Source organism: Betta splendens, chromosome 13, assembly GCF_900634795.4.
Source record: "Betta splendens chromosome 13, fBetSpl5.4, whole genome shotgun sequence".
Lineage (NCBI taxonomy): Eukaryota > Metazoa > Chordata > Actinopteri > Anabantiformes > Osphronemidae > Betta > Betta splendens.
Window position 1 is genome coordinate 15,516,815 of NC_040893.2, and position 14,579 is coordinate 15,531,393.

A 14,579-nucleotide genomic window follows, 5' to 3' on the forward strand; every position below is an offset into this window, starting at 1 on the left:
CAAAACCCTGTAGATCCCTGATGGAGTTCTACGATGCTTAGGTTGAACTGATAGATGGGTTTGGCACCAGATGATGAACCGGAAACACCAGATGGCCATGTAATGTTAGGGAAACGGGGAAAAGGCTAATAAGGATTACCATCAACAAGTGAGTTGAATAAACCACCTGTCTGAGTGGAAAAACATGGTTAGTAACTAGTTGAAGGACATATTCAAGTGTTTGCAAGCTCAACAGTTCATCTTGAAGCATTTTGGATGAGAACTGATTCTACTGTGCTGTCAGTGTTGGTTTGCTACGTCCAAAAGGCCTAAAGGGAAAAAAATAAAATGCACGTTTAATCTTTTATTTCAACAATATACATAACACTGGATTTAGTCTTTTGAGATACTAAATAACATTGGGTTAAAAATGAACAGTAATTGCTTATGCTTTAAGTCACATATGGCAGCAAAACCAGATTCTCTATTCATCTCTTTTGTTCTTCTGTTTATAAACCCACAAATGCATCTTTTATTTTCTAACAGGTCTGAAAAGGCCTCTGCTGGACTTTGCAGCTCGCCGTTCCATCAGTGTCTCACCACACACCAGCTTACAAGAGGTTTGAAGAATTTACAGGACAATAATGAAAACCTTTGTATAAAACCTTCGGTGTAAGATCTGTATGACGGAACGAACGCAGCTGCGCGACAACCTGCTCTTCACCTCAATGGTACATTTGCCTGTGCTTCATTAGTGTTCGACATGTTCTAAAATGACTATGACATGAAACGAAGAAGTAAAAGGACAATAACAGTGATGATAAATACTTTACTACAAATATAAATATGCACTAAGTGATCAAAAAAATGGAATGTGACTACACTGAGTAATTACAAGACAGCGGTGACTTTCTCCCTACAATAAGGCAAGCGTTAGTCTAGCATTAGAAGATATTAACCGCTATTTACAGGGACGCCAAATCAAATCCAGCCGTCACTTCTCCCGCGTCTGAAGGTACAAAACGCTCGGTTAGGTTTGGACACGACACCACAAGCTGTGCAATTCAGTGCGTCATTCACATCCCTCATACAAATAGAGCAGGAAACATCAGTCATAGGTAATGAAAGGAGCCAGTTTGCTGCTACGTGTCGCTCACGCTGCCCATGCAGTAACTGAGCGCCGCTCTGGTGCGAGGAAATGCAGTTTTACACCCAAAATATTCTCCAACGTAGGGATGAAAGTCATTCTCACGAGACATGAAACCACCTGTGTTGTGCTGTGCTGTGACACTGGGCTACTTTCTAAACGTGTGTTTAATTGTTAAGAGGTAAAAGCTGGAATGATCACACTAATCAGATCTTGAACAGTAATTCCACTGGTTCTCCTCAGGATGACTGAACAGGCCACCTCTCTAATCCCACTGTCAAGACCTGGTACTACAAAATATCCCAATTTTGATTTTTTTACCATGTCAGCTGTCCCACGTGACATGGCGCCCCCAATCGTCCCCCTGTTCTGTGACTACATACCAAACCACCTGAGAGTGATTTAAGGCCAACTGGTGAAACACAAACTGAAAAACTGACATGGAGGGGAAAAACCCAGGGAAAAAAGCATACCACTGTTTCAGAGAGAGTAATTTCAAGCAACAATCAAGCATACACATGATGCAGGGGTTATATACACATACTGTTTTTTTGTAAGTTACAGTGATTAGTTCTTATGCAGTTAGTGGGCCACAGTTACAAGCAAGAAAAGCTCATTTATGGTTGTACAACTGCAGGTCAGAGAATCAATGACACTAAACTTTACAGTGCAAAGGTGATAAAAATAACTTTAGGTATCAGAAATAATGTAAACACTAATTTCAGTACCATTCAGCCCACAGGAGAAACCATTAGGATACATGCACACGAAACACACATACATACACACGCAAACACACCATTGTGCTTAGGGTTCTGTTTAAAAAGATCATAGGAAGTCAAAGTCACACACCCACACTTGTAGGAGGGACCAGCAGTGATACTAAGAAGAAAAGAAAATCAAAGGGAATGTGGACGGATACACTACAAAGACGCACACACCCACACCCACACACACACACCATCGCACATCCACGAAGAGCAGGCCTGGTTGTAGCTGAAGTTCCCAGGCATGATGCAGAGATGTACTGTACAGAGGGGTTTCCATGACACTGGAAGAGTGGGTGGGGCTTGTAGCTGCCTGGGTTAATCAGCGCGGAGAGAAGCCTGTTGCTAAGCTACAGCCAACCACCTGCGTCATATCCCAGATCTGTGGAGACAAACGGTCAATAACAGGGACAGATGTGGATTTTAGTTCAATAATTAATAAATGATCAATCAAAATTACAAAAAATATTTTTTCTTTTCCTACTATAGTTTAAACAAAATACAATTTTATTCCTAAAGTTCAGATTTTTAGGACAGAAGTCTGTGTTTGCTTCCAAAGGTCAGTGTTTGTCTTTGCCTGAGCGCATGAATCATGTGGTATCAAAGAACCGTTGTTGACCTTAACAATGCGGTCGCTTCCACAGGTGACCATCAGGCCTCTGGATGGGTCCATGTTCATGTGGGCGATGTTGTGCTTCCCCTCATGGAACGTGGCCAGCGGTGTCCGGCTGCATCGCGTGCACACACACACACACAACCACAGCATTTTGTCAGAGGCGCGTTTGAGTGCTAACAACGAGGTCATGACGTGGAGAAACATCTGGAGACGTTTACTCACTCCTCTTCTTTGATGGTGTCAAAGCAGGCGTCACAAACTCGCACGGGGAACTCGAAGCCCATGATGGGAAACGTGGTGCGTTTGGAGCTGCATTTCCCACACACGGCCTTGCCACACTTCCTGCAATGGTGCTGTGAATACACGCCCGTGTGTTAATATGGCGTGGGCGTGGGAGCTGCCAGCGCTGAGCGTGACGAGCACCTACCTGTCGGAGCCCCAGGGTCTTTGTGTCCCACATCTGTTTAATGTTCCAGAAGAAAGGCTGCTCACACTTCTGACACGAGTCGCTGTCTAACCACTGAGGCGCCTGCACAAACACACTTAGTTAATCAACAACATGGTATAATAGCGTCTTTTTGCTACTGTACATTGTCTTTTCTACTGCATATGCTGGACACATCAGAAAATAGAGAGTATAAGGCGGTAGCATTATAGTGTGTGCATCTCACAAACAACAGTGGCCTGAGTTGTGCAAACCTCTTCTCTCTGTGTGTCCATGTTCCACACGGCGATGCCTCCGTCAGCGGAGCACGACACCAGCTGCCTCGTCAGCTGCAGGTAACGCAGGGCCTGAACGCGTTCGCTGGTGGACGATGAAAAAAAGAGAAACTAGAGTTACAAATTTAAGTGTAACTGTAATTGTGCGCTATTTAAACACACCAGTTTACGAAAGAGTTTGTACATGTCACAATCCCTGACAAACAGTGCATGCATTGAAGAACTTACTGGTGGCCCTGTAACAAGAGCGTCCGTCCTTTGCGGCCCCCGATGTCCCACATGATGACGCTGTGGTCAGAGGCCCCTGAGAACAGCAGCCTCTGGACAGGGTCCCACCACAAGGCTCCTACACTTCCTGGAGGGCACAAAGGAGACTTGTGTTCATTGTTTAGTGCCGCAAGCGCTTGTGTAGGACACTATGATGATCCGGCCTGTTGGCTCCATCTAGTGCACGCTGGAAGTACTGCAGGGAGACCCAGCAAAACCAGTCAAAAATTTTGTTGATACATCAGGAAAAAATACTAATGGCACTTAAAAAGTCAACTTATTCTTCTCCTCTAACATAAGACTGAAGCTGTCTGAAAAACCCAGATTAAGACATTCTACATTTGTCTTAAATATGCACAAAATATTTCCCAGTCGTCCAACAGTGTTGAATAATGATTATTAATTACAATGAGCAGCAAGAAAATGTCTGTGTGTGTGTGTTTTTCTGGAATGCGACGGTTGTTTATTGGGGCAGAAAGCAAGATCTGGCTCCGGTCTTGGCCGTTGGCCTCGGCTCAGCAGGTTTCTCAGTTGTATTCAGCTGATCAACCATGGGACGCCGACCATCTGCCCATTCTTGTCTGATGTCAAACATTTCATAAGAACTGAACACTCACACAGCTGCTCTGATGCTGAGAACAGAGAAAATTATTTAACAGCCTGTGGAAACAAGCACAGCTAATGCATAAAATGCAACCTGGGCCCTTACATGAGGAAAACAGTCCTGTTCATCAGCAGGGCTGAACCTATTATCACTCAAATCTGCTTACCTCACACACTTAATGCCTTAAGATAAGAACCGTCTATTTGTCAATACTTTAAATGCACAAGGAACCGCTAATCGCATTTTTTAAGAACAGGAGGAGGGAGTTTCCTGGAATTTGAGCTTTCTATTGTGTTTTTGATGTGATGAACCATTCGTACAGTCAACAGCCTGCTTGCTCCCTGATGAAGCGTTCCTGGCAGAACAGACTGATCCATACAGACCATTAGTTACAATAACAACACAGTGTGTGTCACTGCTTCCCGGGAAGTGCGTTAAGAGGGAGCGACCGCTGAAACATTACATATTTTATGGCCTGTGCTCGTTTCCTTTCCTGGCATATATGTAACCACTGCAGCAGCAACACACCTGTCACAGCTGACTAATCTTTATATGGCTGCAATAATACCACGCATTCTGAGCAGCGGAGAGATTATCTGGTCGGATGACTCAACCTTATCTGCTCATATGCAATAAGTGCCCCCCCCCCCCAAGAACACAGTGAAGTATTTATTTCACACAGTGAAGTGTCCTACAGTCCTACAGGCTCCTTTGTGTATCCTTGGCACAGCTACAAGTACACGGATGCCCTGAATACAAATACTGAGTAATGTATTCATCCTTGGGTGAAGCATTTCCATTTTGTTGGGGGGGGGGGTGATGTTTTCCCACAAACGACAACCCAATCTCAAGGATTCACATGATCATGGAAACAGCTTGATGAAAATGGAGCAAGTCCAGTGGCCAACTCTCAACACAAAGGATGAGTAATGGGAATTTCTACAGCAGCGAATAAAATTATATTTTCCGTCATCATCCAAAACTGAATTTGGAAAGTTGGAACAGGAGTGTCACATCCTGCTAAATTTGGCAGTGTAGATCATTCTTCTATGGTTTCTACTGTTGGCTTAAAAAGTTCTGTTCCAGGAAATGTATTGTGTCTTCATGCCAAAAGGCATTCTCATTTATAACAATTATTATGATTTTATTTACTACCATCTCATGTCAGCCCACAATTAAACCAAAAGTCATTTTTTAAGTAATATTGGATTTAATTAGTTTTTTCACAGTTAAACCATGTGGGATAACTGTGGGTCATCTGTTATTCACAGCAGCCAGATAAGCATATTTTGTATGCAAGACAAACTATGCTAAGCTCAACTCCACTGTGAGACAACAGCTGCTCTGATAAATAATTGTACACTGTGCGTCTTTACCTTCATGACCCTTCAGTGTGGTGATGGTGGAATACGTCTGCTTTTCCAGTTTCAGCAGCGTGATCTGTCCCGAGTAGTCGCCAACAAAGGCATGCTGTGTCTCGTGATCGTATCTGAGCGTAAAGTCAGGAATTCAACAGCTCTGGATAAAAACCCTTGGTTGCATGAGATGCATGTATGTAAAGTTAATGTAGGATACTGTAGGCAGGAGGCCCAGGCGTTGAAGTAGTGCCTTCCCAGCATGCTGCCACTCTGGGTGCACATCCAGCTAACACTCTTGTCATGTCCGGTACTCACCACCCACTCGCTCTCCAACGAGAACACCATATCGGACACCCGGTTCTGGTGGGCTGCAAAACACAGACGCACAGCACGGTTAAGGGACACAGGTCACGCTGGATAAACCCATCTAAGACAAAGTTGCACATTTGTGTGCTGATCTGCTTAGTGTCACAGTAATCCAGACTAAGACAGACGAAGCCCATCAGCATCACCATAAAAGTGTGGAATTCAACATTAATGAACATAGAACTGGTGACAAAATGGAGTCAACACACACTGTCAAAACACAAAAAAATAATTTAATCACATGAATCTGTAACTAGACGGCTTTAACTATTTGCATTTCTGAGAAGTACCTGGCAAACAGTAAGTAGGACTGGTAACCCTTGGCCGTGTGCACAGACACACCTTCATTGGCATTTAGTATTATTGTGTCATGTGAGTCATGTCAAGTGTGAGTCATTTTGTTTCATTTATAAAACTCGAGCTACAAAAACAAACAAAAAGCAAACGCTTTTATTTTGACAGCTATTATGTGCACTACCCTGATTTTGCTGGGTCTTCTTATAGTAAATGTTTTATACTGTCAGTAGGGAAATATAATGCACTGGCACTGTATGTGTGCCATGATCACAACTACAATATAATGCTCATCTTACTGCACACAGTGAGCAAATAAAATTCCGTAGCATAAGAATGTTTTATTGTAGAACATATTTCATGTTCAGATCTTACATCTCACCTGGATATGTTTTGACGTGATTCATCTTGTTGAAATCTTCAGAGATGAGAAACTCCTAGAACGCAAGCAAGTTTGAAAACTCAAACAATGTTTGCAAACAAAAAAAGTCCAAATATTGGATTTGTAGTGTGTTTAAACCCAGATATTCAGGTTTTGCTACTAGATGGGCTGATTCAATAACCACAGGAGGTTGCTGTGAGTGCCCTGCAGCAGGCACGAGGCCATTACTACGAGTCGGCTTCACTCACCACTACAGCTCCATTGTCCTGCCCTATGAAGATGCGTCTGCTGTCATGGTGATATGACATGCAAGAGCATGGAGCTGGAGGACAAAGAAGCAGACGTTCACGTGAGCGGGGAAATTATCTTACACATCATATTAGCATATTACACATCAAATGTCTGTGGCAACAGACATTTGTTGTACAACTGTAGTTTTCCAGGCCGGCAAATAGACACATTTTGTTCATTTACCCACAAAAGCAATGCAGTCTTACTTACAAGAGACCGTGTGGTAGATGCTCGGCCAGTACTGGCCGCTGTCTCTCTTCAGCCATACTCTGATGGTTCTGAGGGGAAACATCAGAACATCACAATCACAGAACTCTTCTGTGTCATGACACCTGCATGAACCCATAGGTGATTTTGAACTCTTTCTAATGTCGTCACTGTTTAATCACGTCAATGCATTTCTGAACACAACTAAAAACAGACTAACCAAAAAAATACCTATACAAAAGAAAGCACAACAATACTAAGCTTAATCCTTATCTGGGAAAGCTGCCCTTTCTGCACAAAGCTTGATTGTTGTTCACAGCAATGAAAGGTGCAGGAAAACACTTTAACATTTACAACAATGTGTTATCCTGCACCTTTAGTTCAGTAACCACTGCAGCAGAAACCACTTTACAGAAGTGATTATTCAAAACTGAAGCACTTCTGGGTTTTACCAAGATGTAGTACTTAGTTCTACACACAATCAATGAGGTTTGTTTAATAGCTACCATTTCAATTATTGTTATTTTCAAACATTTATAAGGCTATAATTCAAATCTTAGATCCCACTAGTCAAAAGGAGAAATTGATGACTAAACATCATGCATACTGCTGTTATCGCTTAAAAAAAAAACACAATCACACCAGGTTTTCGTTAGGATTCATTTTCAAGGTTTTTACTCCATCTCAGCAAAATTCACCTCACAAAACCATTTAGAGGCTGCTATTAAAAGGTTTCCTGTCAGCTTCAAGGTTAAACTACTGCAACATATCTGCACAACTTCTGTTTTGAAATAAATGTGGCTTTAACGGCACTTAAGTTCCTCTATCTCTGAATAAGCAACAACTGCGCCCAGTGCAATTGATGGACCGCGTCTCCTGGTTGAACGTGAGCGTTCACGCTCTTCCGACAAGGAGGCGTTCTATTAGAACCGAGCGACGCTCGCAGGACAGAACCGTTTCAACAAGTATGAAATCGTGCGCTGCTAGCTTAGATGTCACTCACCACGAAGCTATGTAAAAACAAAACGGAATCGGTTCCCCTCGTTATTAGGAGTTCTTCGTTACGTGAAACGCCGCTCAGAGTTCCGTTTGGCGCAAGTGCGGCAACTGAAATCTATGTAGATGACGACGCACAGTTTAAGACAGCAAGTTTGGAAGAATGATTAGGAGTAGCTGCGTGGCTAGCGAGTTAGCTAGCAAGTTAATATACCCGAAGACATTTTCATACTAACGGACAGTTGCTGGACATACTGCAGGTCGCTATAAATACATAAGTAAAAACAAGTATTTCCATTGTTGTCGTTTATGGTTGACTGACTAAGTATTTGTTGTTAAAGACTCGTAATCTGATCTTTTCAACTCGATTTCCCACTTAGCTACGTTTAGACTGTTGTAAAATATCACGTTAGAGCCACGACAGAATAAAAGGGTTCCTAATGTAGTCTGATTCACATTAAAGCAACACACTAATAAATGAAAGTATAACCAGCAAATAGACGGAGCCCGCTAGCTCCTGCTATCATTCGCCTGCGTGTCAAACTCACCTGTCTTCGCTGACCGTGATCACTCCATCCTCCTTTGGTATTAAAACGGCGGCATTGACAGAGTCTGCGTGTCCTTCGATCTTGTTCAAAAGAACCGGTCTCGCGGTCTGGGGCCTCGAATGAATCTCCGCAGCCATGTTTCTAAGTAGCCAGCAGTGTTTTCCTTCAGCTGATTTTCCTCCTCACTCGCCAGTAAAGAAGCATCAGCTGACAGCCGGAGCCGCGGCCAGGATTACCGTAATGGTGGGTAAAAGCAAACACGACGCAATTCAGATTGGACACAAAGTGAGCGGAATGTGAGCGATTTATTTTAATCACATTTCACTTACAACACAAGTGCATGGAGGGTACAATCATAAGAATGTTTAAGAAATGCATTTTTTTTAACAATGTAATGTTTTACCTGAAATACAGGGAAAATAACTACATCTTCGGATCCGTTTTCTGCGGAAGTGCACATTTACACTGCGCCTCTACTCAAATCAATGTAAAACTGGGATTTCACGTTCTCCAAAACCCAATCAAAAATGTAAACAAGTTATTTTACAGTTCTAGAAACGCTATAGCAACAAAGCACTCGAATTTTAAACGCCACAAAATTAAAGAGAATTCCAGAATTATGAAAACCCGAGTTCCACTCCAGAATTAGACCGTTTAGTTGAAATTGGACACTCGTTCTATCACTCCGCAGTAGAATGTCGGAATTAGAGGTAACGCTCTAAGACTGTGTTATAACAATGTGTATTTATTTAAAAAAAATATAAAGCAAGCTTGGTAACAGAAGACTTCAAAATAGTCTGAAGCTGTACATTAACACAAGTAAAACTTTTAAGTGACTGGAGAAATATTAACGTGAAAAAGTGGCATTGTACATTATCCTGCACCAAACCTAAAAAAATACACAACAATTACTTTAAAATGTAACCAATAAAAAAATAATAGAACTGCTGCTAAACTGAAAAAAATAAAAAATAAAAACATGTTACACATTACAGAAAATGAGTAACATAAAAAGCAACATTTAAAACAAATATGTTTCCATATTTCACAAATCTACTGCAAAATGTGTGTGTTTGTATGTACATGCAGGTTTATGCATGTTGGTGTATGTGCATTCCCTCTGCTGGCTGGACACCTGGGCTCAAGGCTTGTTAATCTGGCCGACAAAGAGAATGGTACCTGCAGAGAGACATGAGGACAACACTCACCACAGTTAAATGCTGCTGGCGACACAAACTGCCATGATACACGATATGTCCGACAGGTTTCTGCTGTAAATGCATGTGAAAACAGCTTAGTCTAGTTCTAAAGTTGAGTAAAACGGAGACTCTACCTGAAGGGTTGTGTCTGATGAGAAAAAGGAAAGGTCGGTCCACAGTAATCCAGGGTGGAAAGGAGCGAGCCATCAAAATGGCAGCTACAAGAACGAAAGGCAAAGACGTGTTGGAAACTGCAATTCACTTCAGTTACTTTTAATATTTTAGTCCCATTTAAGGTTAGGTGTAAGACCTTGCACAACTAGAACATTTTTAGTTTACTAAAACACTCACTAGTGGCAGCAGATGCTTTTGTTCCATCCTCGTTTACTTCAATCTTGGCTTTCTGGAGTGCATTGGACACATACACAGCCTCAGCACCTGAGAAAACCCTGACTGTTAATCACTGAATAACACAAATACTAACATACACATTCAATGTTTTAGCCCATAGTTACAGTGGGACCTGATTTGTACAGAGCTTTGCTGCAGAGCTTTTTTGCATGTTAATTTTTGGTTTGCTCTTTTATAATTGCATACATTTTTATTCAGTGCATATATAAAAAGGCATTAATGTCTCTTCTCCTGAACCCTAAATTGCACTAGACGCTGGCATTTAAGTAACATTTTTTATGAAGTAATCCTACCAACTCAACTGCACATTTTACCACATGATGGCAGTACATCTCTTCATTCCGTCTCTAAGCGAGAGGATGAAGTCAAGACATTCACAAGCAATGATTCAGTCTTTCACACTCAGCAGTCAGCTGTGATTCATACTCTGCAGTAAACAGCCATCAATCCTTTCACATTTTTCCTGTTTTCCCAGTTCAACCAAGCTCTTGTGAACCACGGTTTCACTTTTGGGTGCTTGTACTCACTGAGGTGTTTGAAGTCAGCTCGGCCCTGACTGAACATGTCTGTTAGACCCAGCGCTGAAAGAGGAGCTTTCAAATCGACCTCGGCATCGGCAGAAAACCTGCAAACACGAGCACGCTGGCAATGTTTGTCACAGTCGCTGGAAGCAGGTTTCAGGAGCGGACGCTCAGCGCGTGCGTCTTACTTGGGGATGACGAGGTGGACCTTCCTCATGCGCATCACTTGAGTCCAGTCCCTCACGGTGGACGTGTTGATGTGTGGGATCATCCTGGACAGAGGCGTGTCCTCGTCGTACGGAAGGACGATCAGCATGCTGAGGCGGTTACCTTCGTAGGGCAGCTCAATCACGCTGTAACGCACTCCCAGCGGGGTGGAGTCCACGCCTGCCAGAGAACGGAGCCCATGAATGAGCGGTTTATTAAGTGGAGACGACAGCAACAGCTGCTCAGGAAACATGGATGTTTCGAAACGCACTTTGTCAGAGGTTTCTGTTGAAAACCTTCAATGATGTCAATGGCAATATTTAGTCTCTTACCGCTGCTCAGTGTTTTATTTGGTCTACACAGACTGGGAACTGAAAACACATCATTTCCTGTGTGCTCAGAGAAGAGCTACCAGTTTGTTTTATCAGTGGCAAAGCACTGTCTGGGTCAGTCCTGTTTTATATCAGGAGCTATTGGAGAGGAGCAAAACAGACCCTGAAATCACAGTATCACAGGTTTCTGTTTATGCATAGATGTTGTTCTTAGAGCTTTTCTTTTCATTTAAATCTTGCTTCTATGGTTTGGATCTTTAATTGAGACAGAGTGACTGGTTTGACTCTTTAGATAACATTCTCCTTTAGTTCGACACGTCAGCAGATTCAAATCAGAACAAATGTAGCATAATTTAGCAACTGGTTCAACAAGGAACACAAAGTCTCCCCAGTAAGTCTCATTCTACCGTGTCCTCAGTTTGTTAATCTTTATAGCACCATTAAACTAAATCACAGCCAGTGTTTGGGCAATGAAGTCATAAAGCAGACTATGGGTTAATCCCATTTTATTTAATTGTGGTAACATGAGGGTGAGACTCACAGCCTGTCTGCTCAAAGGTCAACACTGAAGGATACAAAAGAAAGAAACAAATGTGCCTCTCGCACAATAACTGCCCCAGCTTTATTCACGTACTCCACACAACTGTAACCACAGGACTCTGTGCTAGCGCCGCTCAACCCCGCGCTCCGATAACTCATCTAATTATAGACGACTGACTTGTGCATGTCATTTCACACTAAACCTCCATTTCTGTCCAACCAGGCTGACCTATGACTCATGCTCCGGCAGTGGACGTGCTTGCATCATAAAAACAAAGCATTATAGTCAGAAGTTTCACTATTTGTATTGCGGTGGTGAAGCAGCAAAGCAGTTTAGACAAGCAAGAACAACACAACGTTGAACTAAAGACACACTGTGGAGTTTGAGCTCAGTGGTACAGGATTAAACACATTTATTAATAAAGCACGGGAGAGCTTTGTGAGGCCAGTGTCGCCAAGTCTTCATTTGCCCAGGTGCATAGAACGTGATTCTGTGAAAACGCCCCGAACGTCGTCACTCACCCATTTTGAATACCGATAACTGGGACATCATCGGAACTGCAGATACCGTCCCGTCGGCCGCATGGAAGTCTTTCATCTTGGTGTTCACGGGCAGGAAGCGTGCCTTCCATAAGCCTTTGAAGTAGATGGAGTTGACAGCAACCAGACGGGTCAAAGCCGGGTCCAGCATATCTGCTCTGATCACGCCAGAGATGTGACCTGGATGAAAAGAGGGTCCAGTCCAACAATTAGGGTTGGAGGTTTTGTATTGACTTTGACACAGGTGAGCAGGCAATAATGCAGCATCATAGGGACACACAAACCTCCCAAGCGGTCGCTATGAGTGATGAGCGCCTACAGCTGGTGACTCCTACCTCTGGTGCTATTTCTGACCCATTCGTTGATTTCATCAGCCGCCGCCTGAGGGTTGCTAAAGTCCAGGCTGCTGGTTTTACACTCCAAGTTTTCTTTGTTCTCCCTCACAAAGCCGGGCTCCATAGAGAAGCCCTCCTGACTGAACAGGCCGTTGGCAATCAGCACGGCGTCCTGGTTCGACTTGGCCGTCAATGATTTGTGCAGTTTCCTCAACATCTTGTAGGGACCTGTGCAGAACAAAGCCCTTTGAATTAATAACCAATCTCCGCTTGGGGTTTAACTCATTTCCACCTCAAACCGTTCCTACCGTTCTTCTTGTAACGCAGCGCGCTGACCATCTGCTTCCGGGTTCTTCCATGGGCTCCCGCTAGCAGCATGCCCAGGATGGAAGCCACTCCGTGGGGGGAGAACACCACGTTGTCCAGAGGCTTGGAGGCAGCGACTTGCTGGAACACCTGCATGCCCAGATCTGATCCCCGCTCGCCGTAGGAGGACGACTGAGACGGGACCCCTTTATCTTTATGCGCGTACAGGGTCAGGGGGGCAAACAGACACAGCAGGAGCAGGAGCTTCATGTTGATCCGAACGGCACCTAGGGAAGACGTTCTGAATGAGCACGGGTACCCTCACTGATCACTTAGATTCACATCTCAGCATCACACTAGCTACAGCCTCCATGCTGGATTCCATAGGTCAACTACTAGTAGCGTTCCATAAAATGACCCATCCCTCTCAACTGACTCACCAGGCGCATTCACGTGCCCCTTTGCTTGCTCTTAAGCAACAGCACCTTTCATCCGGTGCATCACAGGGACGGACTGACTCTGAGTCACACTGTCTCAATACTACAGTTCTACCAAAGCCAGGCGACTGAGGCTGCTCTCCTTTTTCATTACGACTGCGTACTAAATTAAATGTTTCAGGCCATTTTAGGAAAGTGAATCACCCAAACACCCCACTCACAAAAGGCAGAGCCAACAGCCAGCCACAAAACCTACTGGCTTCTCTAAATACAGAGGGACGCAGAACATCTAGGGTACATGTACCAGTAAATAGAAGTAATAGTGTGGTTGTTGTTGGTGGCTTTATTTCATTTAAAAAGGCAGTAAAGTGTAAACAATGAGTATAGCCATTGATGTTTACAGAACATTACTAGTCTATAATAGTGTATTTTAATTTGGTGGAAACATTGCATCAAACAACTTTGCCTCAAAATATAATGTACCCTGAAAAAACACAAAAAAGAACCTTTCATTTTTAATAAACAGCCTGCTTCTCATACATTACTAACTACAGCTTTTCCTGCGGCTGAATAAGTTAAATATTTCAGGGTTAATTGAAATTAATAACAAAGCCTAACTATCCAACGCAGGCTGGGGGGTGTTCATGTTCCTTCCTGTTAATTGAACCTCCGTGTTATTTGTTTGGTTGAGAAACACTGGCCGCGCTGCATCACAGCAGCGACGGTTATTTGGTTGGTTGTTAAATAACGCCGACAAAACGAGCGTCCTACCTGTGAACACGCAGGTGAAACTGTCTTGGCCCACTTTCCTCTGACGTCCAGTCCACAGACAAAGACCCGGATCACAGCGACGACACACGAGCAAAACACTCGCCTCCAATGACGGGGAACAACAACTCAAGCAGCTGCGGCTCCTCGGCGGACTTTATTGGACTGAACTCCTCCCTCATGAATCGAACCTCTCCGTTAGAAGCCAACGTAAAGTCACCCAACAGGAGCTTCCGGCAATCCTTCAAAATAAAACTAAAGCTTTTAAAGAAAATCAGTGGTCCAGATATAATGTTTGTACTAGTCATTAGTAACGGTGACGTTTAGAAGGAGATGGGAGAATTTCACATTTCTGTGGTTTTCTTAAACTAGAATATAGAACGCTTTAAAGTCGATAAATGGGCTCAATACATCTACTTCCGGTTATACTTTTGCGCAACT

At 43.3% G+C, this 14,579-nt stretch overlaps 2 protein-coding genes across 2 annotated transcripts; both read right to left on the minus strand.

Annotated features, from left to right (window-relative positions):
* Nucleotides 1–330: 330 nt before the first annotated feature.
* Nucleotides 331–8,752, minus strand: wdfy1 (WD repeat and FYVE domain containing 1). The gene is made up of 12 exons (XM_029171024.3): nt 8,543–8,752; nt 7,002–7,069; nt 6,749–6,822; nt 6,501–6,555; nt 5,676–5,826; nt 5,477–5,589; nt 3,458–3,584; nt 3,209–3,314; nt 2,937–3,038; nt 2,732–2,862; nt 2,513–2,621; nt 331–2,275 (listed from the first exon to the last, which is right to left on the minus strand). The coding sequence occupies exons 1-12, from the start codon at nt 8,677–8,679 to the stop codon at nt 2,216–2,218; spliced, it is 1,233 nt and encodes a 410-aa protein (XP_029026857.1). The 5' UTR covers nt 8,680–8,752; the 3' UTR covers nt 331–2,215.
* Nucleotides 8,753–8,828: 76 nt separating this feature from the next.
* On the minus strand, nt 8,829–14,335 carry serpine2 (serpin peptidase inhibitor, clade E (nexin, plasminogen activator inhibitor type 1), member 2). The gene is made up of 9 exons (XM_029171025.3): nt 14,142–14,335; nt 12,936–13,220; nt 12,628–12,855; nt 12,275–12,472; nt 10,862–11,060; nt 10,680–10,777; nt 10,093–10,179; nt 9,876–9,959; nt 8,829–9,721 (listed from the first exon to the last, which is right to left on the minus strand). Exons 2-9 carry the CDS (start codon nt 13,201–13,203, stop codon nt 9,684–9,686), a joined length of 1,200 nt encoding a protein of 399 aa, XP_029026858.1. The 5' UTR covers nt 13,204–13,220; nt 14,142–14,335; the 3' UTR covers nt 8,829–9,683.
* Nucleotides 14,336–14,579: the final 244 nt, after the last annotated feature.

Coding starts and splice junctions, on each gene's coding strand:
- wdfy1 (XM_029171024.3), bottom strand. CDS start 8,679: ATGGCTGCGGAGATTCATTCGAGGCCCCAGACCGCGAGACCGGTTCTT. Junction 6,823..7,001: donor CATCTACCACACGGTCTCTT/GTAAGTAAGACT, acceptor TTTGTCCTCCAG/CTCCATGCTCTTGCATGTCA. Junction 2,276..2,512: donor GAAGCGACCGCATTGTTAAG/GTCAACAACGGT, acceptor TTGTCTCCACAG/ATCTGGGATATGACGCAGGT.
- serpine2 (XM_029171025.3), bottom strand. CDS start 13,203: ATGAAGCTCCTGCTCCTGCTGTGTCTGTTTGCCCCCCTGACCCTGTAC. Junction 11,061..12,274: donor GTTATCGGTATTCAAAATGG/GTGAGTGACGAC, acceptor GTTCTCTGGCAG/GCGTGGACTCCACCCCGCTG. Junction 10,778..10,861: donor GTCCACCTCGTCATCCCCAA/GTAAGACGCACG, acceptor TCGTGTTTGCAG/GTTTTCTGCCGATGCCGAGG.